This window comes from Lathamus discolor, chromosome 4, assembly GCF_037157495.1.
Source record: "Lathamus discolor isolate bLatDis1 chromosome 4, bLatDis1.hap1, whole genome shotgun sequence".
Taxonomy (NCBI): domain Eukaryota; kingdom Metazoa; phylum Chordata; class Aves; order Psittaciformes; family Psittacidae; genus Lathamus; species Lathamus discolor.
In genome coordinates, this window is record NC_088887.1 from 97,682,519 (window position 1) to 97,701,241 (window position 18,723).

Here is an 18,723-nt window from a genome sequence, read left to right on the forward strand (position 1 = left end):
GAGGGTGTAGAGGAGGTGGAGGCCGTGCGGCGCATGCGCGCTGTGCGGGCCTCGCCATGGCTCGGGAGCTCATCGGGCCGGAGCTCCCTCCCGGCTTCCCGCGCCGTGCAGAGGCTGACCCGGATGAGGACTTCAGCCAGGGTGAGGCGCGGGGGCTGCGGCGCCTCGGGGCGCCGGGGTTCACGGGGACCTCCTCAAGGGAAAGCAAACGAGTGTTCTGTTCGGCCTGGAGAGCAGCAGGCTCCGGGGGACCTCGGAGCAGCTTCCAGTGCGTGAGGGCGCTACAGGAGCTCTGGAGAGGGGCTGTTTATGAGGGCGTGTGGTGAGCTGCGCAGGGGGAATAGCTTCAAGTTGGAAGAGGGTAGATTTAGGTTAGATGTTAGTAAGAAATTCTTTGCTAAGAGGGTGGGGGGGCACTGGCACAGGGTGTCCAGGGAAGCTGTGGCTGCCCCATCCCTGGCAGTGCTCAAGGCCAGGTTGGACGGGGCTTGGAGCAACCTGCTCTAGGGGAAGGTGTCCCTGCCCATGGCAGGGGGTTTGGAGCTGGATGAGCTTTAAGGATTCTTCCAACCCAAACCATCCTGAGATTCTATTAAAAAATACTTACATGATGTGGTACTGCAGACATGAAATGGTCTAAACATTTTTGTTGTTGTTGTTTTTTTTTTTTTAATACTGCATGGATTTGTTTATTATTTTCCTGCATTTTTATGCCCGTGTACATTAGTAGCTCCAAGTGTGAAGTTAGTGGGTAGAAAAATAAAACAAGGCAGTGATTAGGTCTTGCCTCCTGTTTTCATGTGTCAGACCAAAACGTTGTGAAACTGCCATGTTCTAGTCAGTTCCCCTCAGGATGCGGAGCTGGCCTGTGAGCAATGAGGCTGTGGTGCTGCACCTCCTAGGGTCTCTGGTGTTGACAGCAGTGGGATCTCTCTGGAGCCAGCTGACTGCCAGGCTGGCTCTTCTGCAGTGGTGCTTGGATCCCCCCAGTCTAAACTCTTACGTGCTGTAATATCTCTGGAAGTATCAGTTTGAGCATTAGTACTCCCTGTCTTTAATCCATCCTCAAGTCATTAGTGTATATGCGTTCAGTTACTGGCAGTGTTTCAGTGATCATTCAGTTGTTCCTAACAGTGCAGCTCCAATGGGAAAGGTTTGCTGTGCTCATCTGCTCTTCTCATTTTTTAATCCAGAAGAGGGAGCAGTAGGAAGGAAAAGCAAGGTAGCAATACCATAGCAACGTAAAGCTCCGGGTCGCAGCTTGGCTTTCTACTCAAGTCCTGATTAACACGCTTGTCTGAAATAATGCAGTTTTTCCTAGTGATATATGTGGTGATGACTTAGCTTCTTTACACCAGCATCCTCATACATCTTACATGTGATACAGGTATCTACATTGTGTATGAATCCACTGAATGACATAAGTTAGACTGTGGTTTCGTGATGCCAAGTGTTTTGGCAATATCTAGTCTAGTTTATTCAGCTTGGTGTGTCCATGTTTTGTCCAGGTGTACATCAGCTCTGCAGTTACAGTAGCAGATCTGCTTGGGGATTTCTATGTGAAGTGGGTGAGGGAGTTTATTTGCCTTAAAATATACCCCAAAAAGCTACAAACAACAAAACCCACCAAACCCCAAACACTGGGGGGGTGGGATGGGGGTGTTGTTTCTTTGGTTTTATAACTTCTATAAGCTTATCCTGACTTACAACAGCTTGGCTCAACAGCTCATTGTACCTGCTCAACACGGGAGGCATACTGCTGCAGTGCAGAGGAGGAAGAGAAGATCAGATACTTTGGTGTAGCACAGTCTGTACAGAGGTACAGCTGCAGATGGAGCCTGGCGCCTGAAGGTTCAAAGTGGCAAAATCATGTAGAAGGGCTGCCACAAACCTCTTCTGTGCTGTAACATGTGCTGGGTCCTGAGACAGGCTTGGCCTAGAAGTTGTTCTGTAACCATCTCCTTTATATTCTAGTTATTTTAAGAGATAATTCACCTTTTAAAGCCGAATGGCTTTTCCAATATGTGTTTTTTCCTTGTGGTCTCACTTATTCTTGAGATGACCTTTGTTTTTTTTTTTAAAAAACACTGGGATTTGGGCTTGTTTGTTTGGTTTTTTTTCTTGCTTTCATAATTTCAGCCTTCCAACAGCAACAAAATAAGACTTTGAATAACCATTATTAGACTTCTGCCTATAAGATTCCATTCAGAACTATAAGATAATAGAACAGACTATTCAGTTGGAAGGGACCTGTAATCATCACCAAGCCCAGTCACTTCACGGCTGGCCAAAAGTTAAAGCATGTTATTAAGGGCATTGTCCAAATACCTCTTAAACACTGACATCCACCACCTTGTTAGGAGGCCTGTTCTAGTGTTTGACCACCCTCTTGGACAAGAAATGCTTCTAGAGTTCAGTCTAACATTTTCGTGATGCAACTTTAAACCTAGATACCAGGGAGATCAGCACCTCCCTCTGCGCTTTGCCACCTCATGAAGCTGTAGGGAGCGATGGGGTCACCCCTCAGCCTTCTTTTCTCCAAATTAGACAAGCCCAAAGTCCTTAGCTACTCCTATTGGCATTTCTTCCAACCTGTTCACCAGCTTTGTTGCCCTCCTTTGGATGCATTCAAGGACCTTCATGTCCTTCTTAAACCGTGGGGCCCAGAGCTGCACACAGTGCTCCAGGTGAGGCTGCACTAACTCATCTCAGTGGTTGTGCTGTGTTTGATGCACCCCAGGATGCAGTTTGCCCTCTTGGGTGCCAAATGCGACAAGGTGACCCACCTGGTTGATGAGGAAAAGGCTGTGGACATTGTTATTTGGACTTCAGTAAAGCATTTGACAGTGTCTCTGCAGTGTTCTCTTGGACAAATTGGCTGCTCATGGCCTGGATAGGTGGATTCTTCGTGGGGTTAAAAACTGGCTGGATGGCTGAGCCCAAAGAGTAAATGGCATCACATCTAGTGATGTTCCTCAGGGCTCAGTGTTAGGGCCAGTGTTTTTTAGTATCTTTGTTGATGATCTGGATGAGGGGATTGAGTTCCACCCTCCGTAAATTTGCAGATGACACCAATTTGGCGGGGAGTGTTGATCTGCTGTTGATCATCTGGGATCTGGACAGGCTGGGTTGATGGATGGCCAGTGGTATGAGGTTCAAGGAGGCAAAATGCTGATTGGGGTTGTTGGGCCACAACATCCCCAGACAATGCTACAGGCTTGGGGAAGAGTGGCTGGAAAGCTGCTCGGTGGAAAAGGACCTGGGGGTCCTGATTGACAGCTGAACGTGAGCCAGCTTGTGCCCAGGCAGCCAAGAAGGCCATTGGCATCCTGGCCTGTATCAGCAATACTGTGGCCAGCAAGGCCAGGGCAGCGATCATCCCCCTGTGCTGCTACTGGTGAGGCTGCACCTCAAATCCTGTGTTCAGTTCTGGGCCTCTCACTACAAGAGAGGCATTGAGGTGCTGGAGCGGGTCCAGAGAAGGGCAATGGAGCTGGTGAAGAAGGGTCTGGAGTACAGGTGTGATGAGGAACGGTTGAGGGAACTGGGGGTGTTTGGTATGGAGAAGAGAAGGCTCAGGGGGACATCATGGCTCTTTACAACTGCTTGAAAGGAGGTTGTAGTGAGCTGTGGGTCTGAGCTCTTTTCTGGTCCTCCTTTGATCTGTATCTTTTCACTTTTCCATGTCTTCCAGAGAATGTCATTCACAGACTTCTCATTAGATCTCGGCCTCCCTCTTTACCCTTTCCTTTCTTTGCCTCTAGAACCGAGAGCAATTCCCATTCCTTCCTTTCTGCTCTTTCCTTGGCTCCCTACCCTGATCCATCACTGTATCCTTACCTGTACTGATTAAGAGTCTCAATCAGTAAGAGTCTCAGTCAGTACCAGGACCATAGTAATTTTTAATCCCCATTCTCCCAAGTCTCTTTCTCCACCACTTCTTTCACCGTCTCCAAGGACTTTTTCTTCCACAGGCTTTAAATGCCATTTTCCCTTTGTGAACCATTCTCTGTTCTCTTATTTTGATTCTGGTTAGTCCTGCTTAGACTGCAGTTCCACAAACAGTTCTTTCAGGGGAGTGCTGGGTTTTGCAGTGTTATTTTTATGCCTCTTAAGTTCCCTGAGCCAGTTTATTGCATAGCCCACGCAAAGGGTTGTGCCGTCAAAATGGAGAGGAATTGGGATAAGAAGCATGTGTGTTAACCCTGATGTTAGCCAACGTGTCAGTGGGACCAGTCTTCTTCCTTATATAGTTTTGGTTTTATGAGTTCTTTCCAGTTCACAAAGCTGCTCCCTATCTTTCTCTTCCTCTGCAGTGTCAGACTCCTCAAACTGCGTCTCTCAGTTTACTCCTTTCAGTCCAAAGCCTTCTCTTATTTGTCTGTGTTCAGAGAAATAAACCTCTGCTTTCATGATATCAGGGCACCAGGTGGCTGGAGAAAGCCATTGTTCAGGCTTTGTCTGGTTTTTAAGTGCTCTTTATCCGGTGGTGTTTCTGATACCAAGATGGGAGACTTCTTAATAGCAGCCTTTATTCCTATTTTTCCTTGATTTGTTGTTTCCCTCTCATCTTGAACTTACTCTATAGGCGGGGGTGTTGCGGGGTTTTTTTCTTTCTTAATGCTGAAATGGATTTGTATGTCCTGGGTAAAGTTTTTCCCATTAAAACAGAAAACAAAATAAGTGGTAGATGTGTCTAGATGCTTTGTAACTAATAGACTGACCTTGTTCTGTGTCTTGTACTAAAGATCAGTAAAAGCTTTATGAAGCACACTCAGAAGGACTCAATTTCTGCCTGTCCTTTGTCAGCTAACAATGGAACCATAGTCTGTATCAGGTTTTATTTTGAACCATCAAAAAGTCATAGTTCTTTATCTGGAGATGTAATTTCCTGGTACCCTTCATTTGTGTAGTTTTATTGCACCTCATCTTTTCATCTAACCCTTGACAGTTCCTAAAGCTAAACATGTCTTTTCTCACCAAAGCATCTTTCTGTCCTGTCAGTCTTGGACTTGGTGCTTGAAATATTAAAAGGAGGAACAGTGTCTGTGTTTCTGGATGCGAAATCTTCAGTGGGATTAAATCTCTGTTATATCGGATATCTGTTTGTGTTTGTGTAAATTGGTGCTGGCCCTGAGTGTGGGAAGGCCTCTTATTTGGGGCCATTGCTGGTCTTTGCTTACTCCAGCTGGCTCTGTTTTGATTGAGCCTGTGGGGATGTCTGTGTTAACACAGTGTCTCATTTGGGGGGGATTTGGTGTTGGGATCAGTGGCTAAGCTGCTTCTGTATCCAGCGTACATGGCACTATATCCAAGTAAGTCTGTAAAGAGTGCCTGCTTCTGGAGACAGTGCCAGAAATAGGCTCAGGCCTGTTAGCAGTGTTGGCACCTAATTCTTTGCTGAGATATTCCCCCTCATACTCCAGAGTGTAAAGGGTTGACTGGAAGGCCCCAGCCTTCTGACACTAGTGATTCTTTGAAGTCTGAATGCCTAAATCATCCCTTTTTTCAGCAGAGTACTGAAGTCTGTGCTTGCTGTTCATGCTTAGCTGAACTGGGAATAACCGTAATTGCTAAACCGTTCCTAAAGCAGATTGGCAATTGAATTCCACTAATGTATGGTCTCCCATGCTGTGTATGCACAAATGGAATGATTCTTCACCAGTAATATTCAAATGCTTTATTAAGGTGATAGTTTCTTTTAAATATACCTGTTCGTGCCCTATGTATTGTAAATCAGTTGCTAGATAAAATGGCTTTCTAGTCCTGTTCCAGAAGACAGTCATGTAGTAATGGATTAGTAATTTACTAATTTAATTCGGGGGGGTTGTTCATTGAAATATGATGCTGAAAAAAAGTAACTTCTAGAAGTTTGTTTATTTGTCTTCTCTAAATGCTAGACAGAACAATGAGTGAATAAACTTAATTCCAGGTAGATGTTTTGGGAATACCAAAATAGGTCATACTTATTTGAAATGTTTACTAAGTATCCCAAATACTGGGATATTCAGTTGCAGGACCAGCATTGCCTCCAGGCTATAAAAGCAGCTGTAGCTCAGAAACTCCTGACAGCGATGATGACTCGGAATCAGTTCCTCTACCCAGAGATACAAACAGAGATTCTGAAGAAGAGATAGGAGATCCAGCACCCAAGTGAGTATATTCTTAGGTTGTTTGTATATTGACACTGTATTGCAAATGAAATATTTCTGTATAAATTATGAGACGGGGACAGTATTTATATAAATAAAAATTCAAACCCTGTACCTGTGTGAAACTTTGACATGTTCTGCATGTTCTTTGTGGTGAGGAGTGTCCAGCTGACCTGTCTGACACCCTACAGTGGAATTTAAGTTATTTAGAGCAATCAGATCTCTGTCTTTACGTTAATTCTGCCATTAAAGTAATAAAATCCTTAATATTTTGCTTGGTTTATACTAAGGTCAGACACCACTTACAATGTATGTACTCGGTACTTGAGTTTTACCCTGTTTCTGGTATACTACTTCTCACTGAAAGGTCATAAGAACTGTTTATGGGCATGAAGTTATGCCCATAAGTCAACTTTAATGAAAAAACATGGGTTGTTTAGCAAATAACAGGAGTGTGCATATACTCTCATTTGGTGGGGTTGATTACTTACAGCTGCTGTGTTAAGAACTTGTATGTATTTGTGCTAGGCCTTGTATAAAGCACTTGAAGGGTGTTATGCCATCTTAAGAGTAAATATTACTCACTTTTTTCTTGTCTTACTCAATGGGTTTTCAGTTAATTAGGTCTGAACTGGGGAAATTATTAGTCAAAATGCAGACTGTGTATAAAAATGCAGAAAAAAGTGTTGAATTTAAAATTATTTTGTGACTAGAAAATGGTATTTCAACATTACACTACTCTTCCATCTACAGCAAAAGCATTCTTAATGTTTTTTCAAATGTCAGAGCGTTTTTGGAGTGAAGCTTACGCTCCCAGTTCTTTAATTGCCTCAAATTATTTTGGGCCCTTTTGCGCTGTTTCCTTGGTAACAGCAGGATATTTAGTACATAGAACTGTTTGGAATAATTTTATGGGGTTTTTTTTCCTTTTTAAAATGTTGATAATTGCTGTGCATGTCAAGGTAATTATTAAGTGAAATCTTTTTATTTGCAGAAAGCCAAAAAGCAATCAGGAAGATGATGATGATGATGATGGCTTTTTCGGGCCTGCTCTTCCTCCTGGATTTAAAAAACAGGATGATTCTCCAGAGAGGTAATTGAAGTTGAATTATTTTCAGACTCTTTTCCTTGAAACATGGTTATTTAAGGTAAAATATTTTGTCGCACTATTACAGAACACTGCCAGTTGTGCACTTCAGGTTCAGATGATTCGAATTGCTTCTTCCACATTTGGAGAACAGGAATGGCATTCCTTTGAGATAGAAGACACTGCCCTCCTAGTCCAGAGTGGAGAGAAAAAATAAACATTTGAATTGTCAGAGGAAATTTGACACTCAAAATCTATTTCTTATGGTAGGTCTCAGATCAGTGCAGAAAAAACAAATTACAGGTGCAAGGACCTGTTCCATGTTTAATTCTGGGCTGAATGAGTAGGGCAGTTAACTTTTGTGTGGTGCAGTGCAATGCAGGTTATTGGAATTGTCATGTGCTAATGCATCAGGGGTTATTTTTGAGTCTCCAGGTGCAAAACTAATCTGAACAGTGTAGGTTTCTAGAAAGCAAGAGCTCAGGTCTAAGCACATAAACATTATTTATAGCCTCTATCAGGAAGTTTTCTGTTAGTTTGCATGCAGTTATAAAATACTTTTCCCTCCTCCCCCTCAAAAAAAACCCAAACAACTGTTTATGGATTTTCTGTGCAGAACTTCACCATGTCTCACAGCATTCTAGTCTTTACATTAATCTGTGCACTTCCTTCTATAATTTGAAATTATAATCCATAGTGAAATTGGCACTTCCAAGGGGACAGTTATTGATGGAAGATACAAGAAAGTCCTTTGATCGCTGTTACTTTCCTCAGAGCAATAAAGAGCTGGTAGATAAAATTAATCAATACTTGTCTATCAGGCAGGAGTTTTCAGTCCTAGGAAAGGGACTCAGTTTGTTGTTGAGCTGTGTAAGTATCCTTTCTGTATCTTTCTGGTTACACTTCGCTATAACTGACCAACTGTCCTGGGTTCAGCAGTAGCAGTCATTTTTCTCCTTCTTGGTAGCTGGTGCAGCGCTGTGTTTTGACTTTTGGCCTGGGAACAGCGCTGATAATACAAATGTTTTAGTCTGACCAAGGACTTTCTGAGCCTCATGCTCTGCCAGGGAGGAGGGAAAGCCGGGAGGAAGCAGAGACAGGACCCCTGACCCAAATTAGCCAAAGAGGTGTTCCGTACCACAGCACGTCATGCCCAGGATGTAACTGAGGGCTACCCGGAAGGGCTAGGGACTGCAGGGTTGGAGGAGGTATCAGTCGGTGCTCGGTCGGGCTGGGTGGGGTGAGTTATCGGTTGGCTGGTGCTGAGGTGTTGTATTCTCTTCCCTTATTATTTCCCTTATATTATTATTGGTGGCAGCAGTAGTGATTTGTTTTGTATCTTAGTTACTAAATTGTTCTTCTCTCAACCTGTGGGAGTTACATTCTTTTTGATTCTCTTCTCCATTCCTCCGGGAGTAGGGGGAGGGCAAGAAGGGGGGGAGTGAGAGAGTGACTGCGTGATTTATGGCTGACTTTGTTTAAACCACGACACCAGCTCTTCTAATTGTGGCTGTCACTCTTAGTGGGCTCATTTGGTGGTCCCAAGGGTAATATTTTTTCTTTCTTCTGTTTCACATGCATAATTGTTGAAATTAAAATCTAGGAAATCACTAAAATAGTGTGATCTCTAATAAAGCAAATAAATACTCGTAGCTTTTAATATCAGCTGTGGCAGCCTTCTTGCTTTCTTGATTTTTGACAGGACCACTCCTGTAGTAAAATTTTATGTCAGAGCGTGCAAAAGAAAAGAGGCAATTTGTAATTTGGAGGTTAGAGAAATGAGCAGTAATGCAGGTGGTGACCCATCATATAATCTTATTTTTTTTTTGGATATTTACCCAACTTTTACTTCCACTTAGCAGTTTATTTCCAAAATGTTGGGTAACTTGCATTTACATTCAGGGGGCATTTACATTCAGAGGGCAGGAGTCTGCTCTGTGTCTAGGGTGTGAAAGATTAAAGCAGTAAAAGGTGCTTGCTGGATTTTTTTTGTCCTAGCTCACCATACAATTGCTCCTAGCACACACAGAAGGCAGATTGAGCAGAGTCATTCTGCACCCTGAGTAGGTGGGAAAGGTGTGATGTGTGGGTAGAGCTCTGTCTGTCTTCCACTCCCATACACCTGGGAGTCTGACACACTGAGGCATGTAAGCTGTGCACGGTGTAGATACAGTGCTGTTAACTATCTCCTTGCTGCATTGCCTCGAGCGTTGAGCAACTTGGTAGCTCACTGTTTAACCATGAATAATTGAAGCAAAGGCCAGCTGTTTGTTTTAATGTATAGACATAATGTTTATTAGCTGTGTGTGACATGCTCATTCTTTTAGAAAAGCTTTTGTTCTGTTACATCTTCTTCAGACTTGCCAAAGCAACATATTCATGTTTAGGAGCAGCTCATGTGGGAATTCGCAGCTTGTTAAAAATTGTTTGAATCATTCCAACATGAAATATATACATGAAAGGTTTTCCTTCAACTTTGGAAAGGATTTTGCTGTTTAGCAATGCTAGACAGAAGTGCAGCAGTCATAAGTATTCCCAAAGTATTCACACATCAAGGTAAAGAGCAAAAGTTATCATAAAGAATGTTGTTATACATGAGAGGAATGCTGAAATGCCCATCTTGAAACACCCTTTAGCAAGCACTCCAAGTCCAACAACAGGGAAGAGTTTTTTGCCGTATATGAAATCCAGTATTCCTTACATTAGAGCTTAATTCATGCTAAGGTTTTTTGGGGTGGTTTTTTTAAACATGTATATATAGGTAGAGAATTTGCCAACAGCAGCAGAATGTGTTTAACAGAGTTTGATTTAGATTTCACTTCACCTGTTCAGAAGTCTTTGGACATCCAGGAAACTGTCAAGAATCATGTTGGCCGTGTGTTGCTGAGGGAAGACCCAAACAACAGGGTTATTCATGTGGAAAACAAAAGCATAGAAATGGAAAGTGTGAGAGGGATGACAATGGGAACTGTTTTTGCATTCTTTGGAAGAGCCTTTGGGCTGCAACAGAAGCAAGGCAGAGTATTTGACATCTGCTCTTTTTCACAGGTTGCACAGATACAGCCCACAACGTTGATGTTCTCATATATTTTAGTAGAAAGCTTTTTCTATAGTTTGGTTTAACTGTCTCTCATTCTCCATTCATACTTGTATGCTAAAATAAGATTATTTTGGCCGTATCTGCATAGGTTTAAATTCAGTCTCTTTAAATTATAATGGGACTTTAAAATATGGCCCTAACAAGAAAGCAGTCAGAAAGGAATGGAGGAAAGTAAAAGCTGCTGCTTTTTTGCAGCAGCTAGGTGGGGATGGAACTTCAAATTTAACCTAGACCTCTTGTCTGGGTTTGAAACCTCCCCAGTGCCCTTGTCCTGGCCTGAGCTCACATTTGTTGCTTGTGTCTGTCTGTGATTTGCTTTCTGACAGGACTTCCTGCTTTTTATTTCCCTTCTTCAAATCCTGACAGTAATATCACTTACAGCAGGCCTGTACTGATTAGATTATGCAGGATTTAGTAAAGACCATAATTAGCATAATTCAGTTCATGTTGTGTTATGTTTGATCGCCCTAAAGCTCAGAAACTGAAGATCATAATAAAGTCTGTGCTGATACATTGTGAGGATACTGCCACTTGGATATCTCATCAGGTGTTAATTGCTTGGGGGTTTAATTAGCTTTAAAGAATATCTTGGTGGATTATTAAGAGCAACTTGTATAAAATAAGTCTTTCAGTGCTGCAAGCACAGTCTGTAAGTATACTTTGAACTGTTTTCATGACTGAAGAGATTCTCACCTTTCTGTGTTCCTGGAGACAATCAAATTATCCTGCTTGCTGAGCTGTGGCAAAAAACCAAACCAGTGAAGTTCCTTGGGATCACAAAACTTCTTCTCTCATCCCCACTCCAGGAGAAAATAAAGTCAAAATCAGAGCAGTTCACTGAATCTGTTTATTGAAGGGCAGCAAAACTGGTGCAAGACAAGAATGAACAAAACTGGCTTTGTTGCTAGGGAAAGAGTAGTGTGTATTTGACCTCCCACCTTTCATGGCTCTTAAATCTGCTGAAGGAAGCTAAGGAAGAAAAATGTGGATTTCCTTGAGTACATGCTGCAACTTTCTTGGTTTTCTTCCATCCCAGCTATCTGCAGAGGTCCTGGAGAGCGGAGAAACTCTTCTTACTCAGTTATTTCTATGGTGTGCACATAGGGGGCACACTTGGCATGGGGAAGAAGGAGAATCGTGTTTCTCATCTACATTTGATTTTTATATTGATCTATTACATGTTTTCCTGCAGCAAACAGTGGAAGGCTGTCACTCAGTGTACTGTTCTTGTTGGTTATATTACTTCTTGGGTTTTTCCTGCTTCCCAGTTGAAGATAAATTATTTTCTTTTTTTTTTGCTCCTTCAAGGCCCATTATAGGTCCTGCATTACCTCCTGGCTTTAGGAGACCTTCACAGGACACCGGGAATAGCAGATGTTCCATAGGACCATCTGTTTCATCGGAATTCCATACCCAGGTTTGTGGAAACAGAAGCCTTTTGTTTTAATACAAGCTATCGGTAGGAGCCTGAAAAAGTCTACTAGGCATACTTCTCAATGACAGTTTAACTTTAGACCAGAAAGTGTCTGGCATATTTTTTGTCTGAGTCAAATAGTGGAGCATAAATAAGCCTTGAAAAAGAAAAAGACTGGTCTGGTTTGTTGCGATTTTGCTGTTTGACATGATGCACTCAGCGAACACAAGAGATACAGGCACCCTAAAGTGCAGTCACAGTAACTCTTCCTAGTGCTTTTTTACTTCTTTTGGTGTGATGTCCCTCACAAGTGAACATCTTGGCAAAGTTCAAATTTTTAAAGGCATGAAAGAAGTAATGCAAGCTGTTAAAATGAAAATATTTGCCTATAATTCAAGCTTTTACTCTGTTGCTGATGGGGAACAAAATGAATATTTCGCATATCTTCACGTCCTTAAAAATGTTCATTAGTAGATGTGTTAACTAAGTGTATCTGAAAGAATGCAATCAAGAATGATGCCACAGTGTCGCTAACTGTCCTTATCAATAGTAAGATGATAACCTGTAACTGGGAGTAAAGTAGAGCAGGACAGCGATGCTGATGCAATTTTTTGGGTCATGTTTTTTTGACTGTTCTCATCAGGTTGGCTAAAAACTAGTTAGAAGTCCTATAGCTGATAAGTCCCAGACACAAAATGATGCATGTACTCCTAAAGAACATTCAAGACTAAGATCTGTGATAAAATACAGCCAGAAGTATGGGGAAGATTCAGCTCCTTTAGCACCATTCCAAAGGATCTGAATTGTCTGCAGCAGGCTTGCAGACAGGGAGTAGCACCTTAGAGAGAAGCCTGCATCCTTCTTGAGCAGCATGTCTGAAGCCAGGCAGGATGCCCTGAGACATCAAAAATCTTGTTGGATACCAGCATTTAAGCAATTGAGTCTCTCTCATGCTATAATTAAATATTAATTCCTTGTGAGCATTAACAGTTACTGTGTTTATTTCTAAAATACTTACATTTTAAAGTTTAACTCCCAGCTGCTATGAGACATGCTAGGGAGGAATGAGGCAAAGGCTGCTCTGGAACTTTACTTTTTTGGTTAGAAGTTGTGCAGTGCATCATTCTCTAGCCTCCTACAACAAAGTGTTGTCATAATCCTTCATGAAGAATGATTGTCTGACATTTTGAAGATACTCACTGTCTTGCAACTCCAAATAACAAGCAATTTATCATAATGATGGATTTCTTGAGGTAGGGATGTCAAAACTGGTCTGCTTGGATATTTTGCAAACATAAAGGTCTCTTTTAATCCTAAATAGATCTAGCATCAGCTTTGTTACAGCTATTACAGAACTTGGCTTACCTTTATTTTTTTTTTCTCTTCCTAATAATACTTCATCTTTTACCTTTGAATATGAGTGAGGTTTATTTTTATTTATTTTGTATTCTAGCACATCTTTAGAAGCAGCTTATTTTATGCTGACTTTTCACCTTCTATTGATTTCCCCTTCAAACTTGAAGGCAGTATTTTTTAATCTTTGTTTAATTTCATCTTGTTTGAAGCAGGTGGTAATGGAGTGAATTGAACTTCAGACTAATGAGAAAGGAAACGAGACACACTTCAGTTAAAACTCAGCATGAGATTTGTCTTTCATTCTCAACTACTTCACAGTACAATTTATTGTGAAAGTCTTATATATTTGCATTTTTTATTTGTTTGTACACAGAAAGAAGTGGTTTACTGCGTTGGTTTCTCAAGATGGTGGTTCTTTTTCCCCACCTGCTCCTTCTTTAAAGAGAGAGAAAATGCAGTTATCCCATTCTCTAAAATTTGATGCAATATTGCAGTGGTAGATAATCAGTGAAAGCTTGGCTATGTAAATGTGTTTGAGAAGAATCATGAGAGAACTTGGTGTTACCACACTGCATTGATGGCGTTTATAAATGAACAGCTATTTATTACCCTTCTCAGTCTTTCAGATCCATTTTATGCAATTGGTCATACAGCCATTAAGTTTGCTAAGCCTCTTCTTGCACCTTGTGGTTTACAGCCACATGAAGCTGTGTCACTTGCTCACTGAAGCTTGCCCTCCTAACTGTTTGTATCTTCATTGACTCCGCAAGGCAGACATGCCAACTGTCTTCACCAGCTTGGAGCAGTGTTTCTGTTGCAAATGGCACACAGGAGTGAAGTGGCTAATTTCACACCTCCTGTCTTCCTTAGCGCAAATCCCTCTACAGCGGAGAGATGCCAGCTATAAGCAGCCTGAAGTATTAGGCTTGAACTCAGTATAGGGATAACTTTCCTTCTCTCCTCCTCTGTTTGCTCGTTCTTCATTCCCCATGCTCCTATTAGGTAACTCTTCCAGTGAGGTTCTGTACTCCATTACTGTATCCTCCACTGGGTCACCTCTGCCTCATGAGCCTTATTTTATGCAGAGGGATACTGGTACTGGTTTTCCACTGCTCATCACTCTTGAGCTGTTACATTCTCTGATGATGTCCTATCTTGATTTTAAGATGCCTACCAGGTAACCAAAGTTTGGCATGACAAAAGCAAGCCATTCCCCCCAGCCATCTTTCATTTGAAACTTACTTACCACCACCCTATATTCTGAAACAATACTGTCTGCTTCCTGACTGTACAGCCTTGTCCTCATCCTACTCCTGTTGCTTTATCACACACATTCAGGCTGTAGCTGAATCTTTTCACTTTTGTAGATACTGCGCACCTCAGCTTTGCCTCCAGGGCACTGTGGTGTCACCATTTCATGTCTAGTTCTGCCTCTATCCACATCTGTGCTGTTTTAACTTGGAGGGACCTGTGAGCTTTCAGTACAACCTCTGACAGCCATAAAGGTTCTTATTAACACCTAGTCCCTTTCAAAGTTTGGGTTTTTTTGAGCCATTCTCCAAATAATTGCTTAGAATGCGATGTTGAAAGGGTTTGAAGAAGAGAGTAACAGAACCAAGAGGTGAGACTGGCAGATTACTATACACCCAGGAGTGTAGTACCATGCGTGTCACTGTGCCCTAACTTGCGTGTAACTCTTCCTAGCACCCTTACAGAATCTAAGCTTGAGACAGTTCTCCTTGCAGTGAGAGTTTGTGATCCTTATTCCAAAGATGCATCCAAATTTTGCTAATGATGGTGAAGTGCAAAGTATCAAACATGTACGTTTGCGTGTTGCAGCTTTACCTGGGGCCACAGGGGCTACATGGCTGCATGCAGAGCAACATAAAGTAGCAGGACTTTGCCACTGTGTTAACCAGCTGTTTTGCTTTAGACAAGAGATGATGCTTTTGGAAACATGGACACTGAGTATCCATGTTAAAGTACTAGAACAGGTCTAATCTAGAGTTTTAATCCAGGTTTTTGTTGTCTGGCAGGTGCATTGCATTAGGTTTATAAAATCAGCTGTGAAGCTGAAGTGTTTCTTGATGGTCTTAGAGCTCTGGTTTGAGAGAAATGTTTTATTTTTGGAAGGTAACAGATAGTAGTGAGGAAGAAGATGATATTATTGGCCCAATGCCTGCAAAAGGACCAGTGGAGTCTGATGTCACTAGAGAATTTGAACGCAGAGCTCAGAGAATGAAGGAAAAACTTACTTCAGCAGACAGCGTAAGTTGCATTTCTTAATTTCTAGTATTTTGTTGCTGGAGTGTATTTGTGTTTTTTCTTTGCCTGTTTCTGTGTGAACCCAGTTGCGATTCTGCTCAGGACACTAAATGTTTGAAGAAAAATTCATTATTTCTGCTGGAAGCCAAGAGATTCAGACAGCAATTCTTGATTATGCTTTTTACTCCTCCTCTACATCTTTCATAAAGGATGAACCCAAGCAAATTACCAGGGAATCATGGATGACGGAGCTTCCACCTGAATTGAAAAGCTTTGGATTTGGCCCAAGAACATTCAAGAGAAGAGCTGATGACAAATCAGGAGATAGATCTGTTTGGACAGATACTCCAGCTGACAGAGAGAGAAAAGCCAAGGTGAGCATTTACTCACCCATGTACACCTGTGGGCAGTATGGATGTTGATATTCTGTGAAAGCAAAGTAAAGATTCCCTGAGCTGGTCAATTATTTTTTTTTGTTTTGAGTTTATCCTTTGTTTACAAAACTTACTAATTGGGGCTTAAAGGTAAAGGCAAGGAAATAACGATTTTAAATAACACTGACACGCATTTATTCCCCCTTCCTTCTGTAGTGTCAGCTCATTGAATTTCCAGTTACAGTGTGGTGTTCTTCTTTCATCAAGCTGACCAGAAAAATAGCTGGTGGCCTCTAACCTTCAGATTTAATGAAAGTAAATATAGATTTCCTTACTTTTTTCTTCGGACATTCTGATTACTGTAGCATGTGATTGTTTCTACTCATCAGGAAAGAGAAGAGGCAAAAAAGTCAACCAGCAAGGATGATGAAGAAATCGTGTTATCTGGGAGAGACAAGAGACTTGTTGAGCAGGTGACTTCATACAATGTAAGTGTGATAGCAAAATACTTCCTCTTCCTGCATTTCTTTTAATTCTTCACACTTTTTTTTCTGGTTCTCATTCCTAGCACTGCTGGTTTCCATGATGATGCTACTACAGTCTTCCCTTTTAGTGTCCAAACCTATTGCTGTTTAAGTCATTAGAACATTTGCCATTGAATCAAGAAGAGCAGGATCTGGTCCACCGACAGCTGCTGAAAACAGTGTTACAGAATTGGGGTTTGTGTGTATTGGCTCAGTTTTTAGGTGGGTTTTCCTTAAATCATCCTCACATCAAGACATGGTTGCTAGGAGCAGACAACCTTCATTCAGATATTAGCTTGCTCCACCAACTTACCAGCTTTCCAGGAATAAAATAGTAGTAAAAGTTTAACTTATAGGACAAAATATGCATTATCCCAAAAGAAGCTTGGTAGGCTAAGCAGGTCAATGCTTTAATTATACTTCTTAATTAATTACATTAACTGCTCATTACAACAACATTATTTGAACTTTTCCTCAGTCTCTGGAGAAGGAGACCATTTTCACAGCCTGATGTTTGTTACTAGAAATCTGAACTCCATGTCAACTTCCCTCCCACTTCTCTGTCTGCCAGCCCTGTTCACCAGAGAATACGGACTGGTGTCTTCCCATTCGTCCTTGGTTTAAGGCCTGATGTCTTCTGCAAGTCAGTCTGGTCTCTGGAGAGTATAATTCTTGAGAATCACGGCCTTGGCTTATATTACATGATTTAAGTTTATCTGGCACTTTCAATTGTCATACCTGAAATCACATGTGCCTCTTGATTTAGAGGCTGGCAAATCCAGTTATTAGCATACTGCCTTAAATTCCTTCTGTATTGTCTGTTTCCACTATCATTCTGAATAGAGTTATTTTCAGGAGCTTTAGTTCTTAAACTGGTTTCTTACAGTTAGTTGTTTCAGTGCTGCTGCCATATACATTCTCTAGTGCAAAGCTGTCAGCACTGATGCGGTTACACCATGAATAAATATTACTAATTTTCTGTTTTCATTTCTTATGCTATGTGTGAATTATTATTTGTATGTGGGATGAAGTGTTTGCACAAGGAGTGAGGGGAAAGTGAACCTCTGGAATAAAGATGTCTTGTTCCTAGATGTGAGAAAACAGAGCTGCTAACCTTTTGCTCTTTCTGATCAGAGAACTGGTTCAGACTGATCTTTTGGATGGTCTGTAATGATTTGAGAGTCTGAGAAATTGACTGCTGTGAGATACACAAATACATGTAGGTAAAGGAGAGGATGCATAGCCTTGTGAGAACTATCCTGCTCCTGTGTGAAATCAGCAAGTTTTATGTAATATTTGAGCTGGATTGTGTGTTTAATAAATGGAACGAAAGTATTTGACGTGGCAAAATGTGCTCTAGCTCAAACCTGTGACTGTCCTTAGGCTTGCAACAGGTAATTCAAATACTGAAGAGAGCACACCTTAAAACATCATAGCACATGAGAGTAAGATCGAAAGGGTATCTAGCTTGTTCCTCCCCCTAGCAGTGAGCAAGTGCAGATGCTTGGGGAAGTGTATGAGAAACTGAGCCTGTGCTCTTGACATATTGTCTGCATTTGACTCTGAGAATGGCAGAGCAACTTTTGTATTTCTTTTGCATTATTTTTATAATTTATCAACACAGTTTGCAGAGATTCAACATCATTATGGTTATCTTTAACATCAGTGGATTATTAGTATTTTATTCAGTGTAGAGAAGATTATACATGCTTTCTGCTCTGTTGTGTATGCCAAATGTATCATTGTCTTTTACACTTCCTAAGCTGTCATCTTTTTTTCTGGAATTTTCAGCCTTCCTAATTCCAATCTCTCCACATGAATTTTCTCTCCCTTGTTGATGCTTTGTAATACTAACTTTCTCTTCCTTCTTCCCATTTTTCCAGGAGTCAAAGAGATCAGAATCTCTGATGGACATACATCAGAAAAAGCTAAAGAGCAAGGCATCTGAAGAAAAGAACAAACCTCAGGAAAGAAGGCCTTTTGACCGGGACCAGGATCTCAAAGTCCATCGGTTTGATGAAGCACAAAAGAAAGCTCTTATAAGAAAATCCAGAGATCTGAATAGTAAATTTGAGCACAGTAAAGGCAATATGTTTTTATAACATATAAGCTTGAAGCTTTTTTGGAGTCAGTGAAACTTTGAATACTTAATTTTTTAAGTATTTTCCTGTAAATATTTGTATGCAAAATAAATATCCTGATGTTTAATTATTTTTCCTTGTCTGTAAATATTCTGTTAGGGAGGATCATCTCTACTAAAGCTAAACTGGTAAAGGAAAATCCTAGTATAAAAAAGGTAATGTAAATTTGCTACTTTAAAACGTTGAGATATATATTTTTTGCTAGCATAAAAATACTTAGAATAAGTATTATTTTAAGGAGCTCTACATTTGATTCTTAGATTCCTTTAGCTCCTGTGTGTATGTGACAAAGCTGAAGGGCGAGTTGTGT

The 18,723-nt window shown here is 41.2% G+C and overlaps 1 protein-coding gene across 1 annotated transcript; it reads left to right on the forward strand.

The window, feature by feature from the left end:
- The first annotated feature begins 13 nt into the window (after positions 1-13).
- GPALPP1 (GPALPP motifs containing 1) lies at positions 14-18,485 on the forward strand. Its single transcript, XM_065678211.1, has 8 exons — positions 14-141; positions 6,012-6,153; positions 7,147-7,245; positions 11,648-11,756; positions 15,243-15,377; positions 15,584-15,748; positions 16,138-16,236; positions 18,156-18,485. Exons 1-8 carry the CDS (start codon positions 57-59, stop codon positions 18,372-18,374), a joined length of 1,053 nt encoding a protein of 350 aa, XP_065534283.1. The 5' UTR covers positions 14-56; the 3' UTR covers positions 18,375-18,485.
- Positions 18,486-18,723: the final 238 nt, after the last annotated feature.

Coding starts and splice junctions, on each gene's coding strand:
- GPALPP1 (XM_065678211.1), top strand. CDS start 57: ATGGCTCGGGAGCTCATCGGGCCGGAGCTCCCTCCCGGCTTCCCGCGC. Junction 7,246..11,647: donor CAGGATGATTCTCCAGAGAG/GTAATTGAAGTT, acceptor TGCTCCTTCAAG/GCCCATTATAGGTCCTGCAT. Junction 15,378..15,583: donor AACTTACTTCAGCAGACAGC/GTAAGTTGCATT, acceptor TCTTTCATAAAG/GATGAACCCAAGCAAATTAC.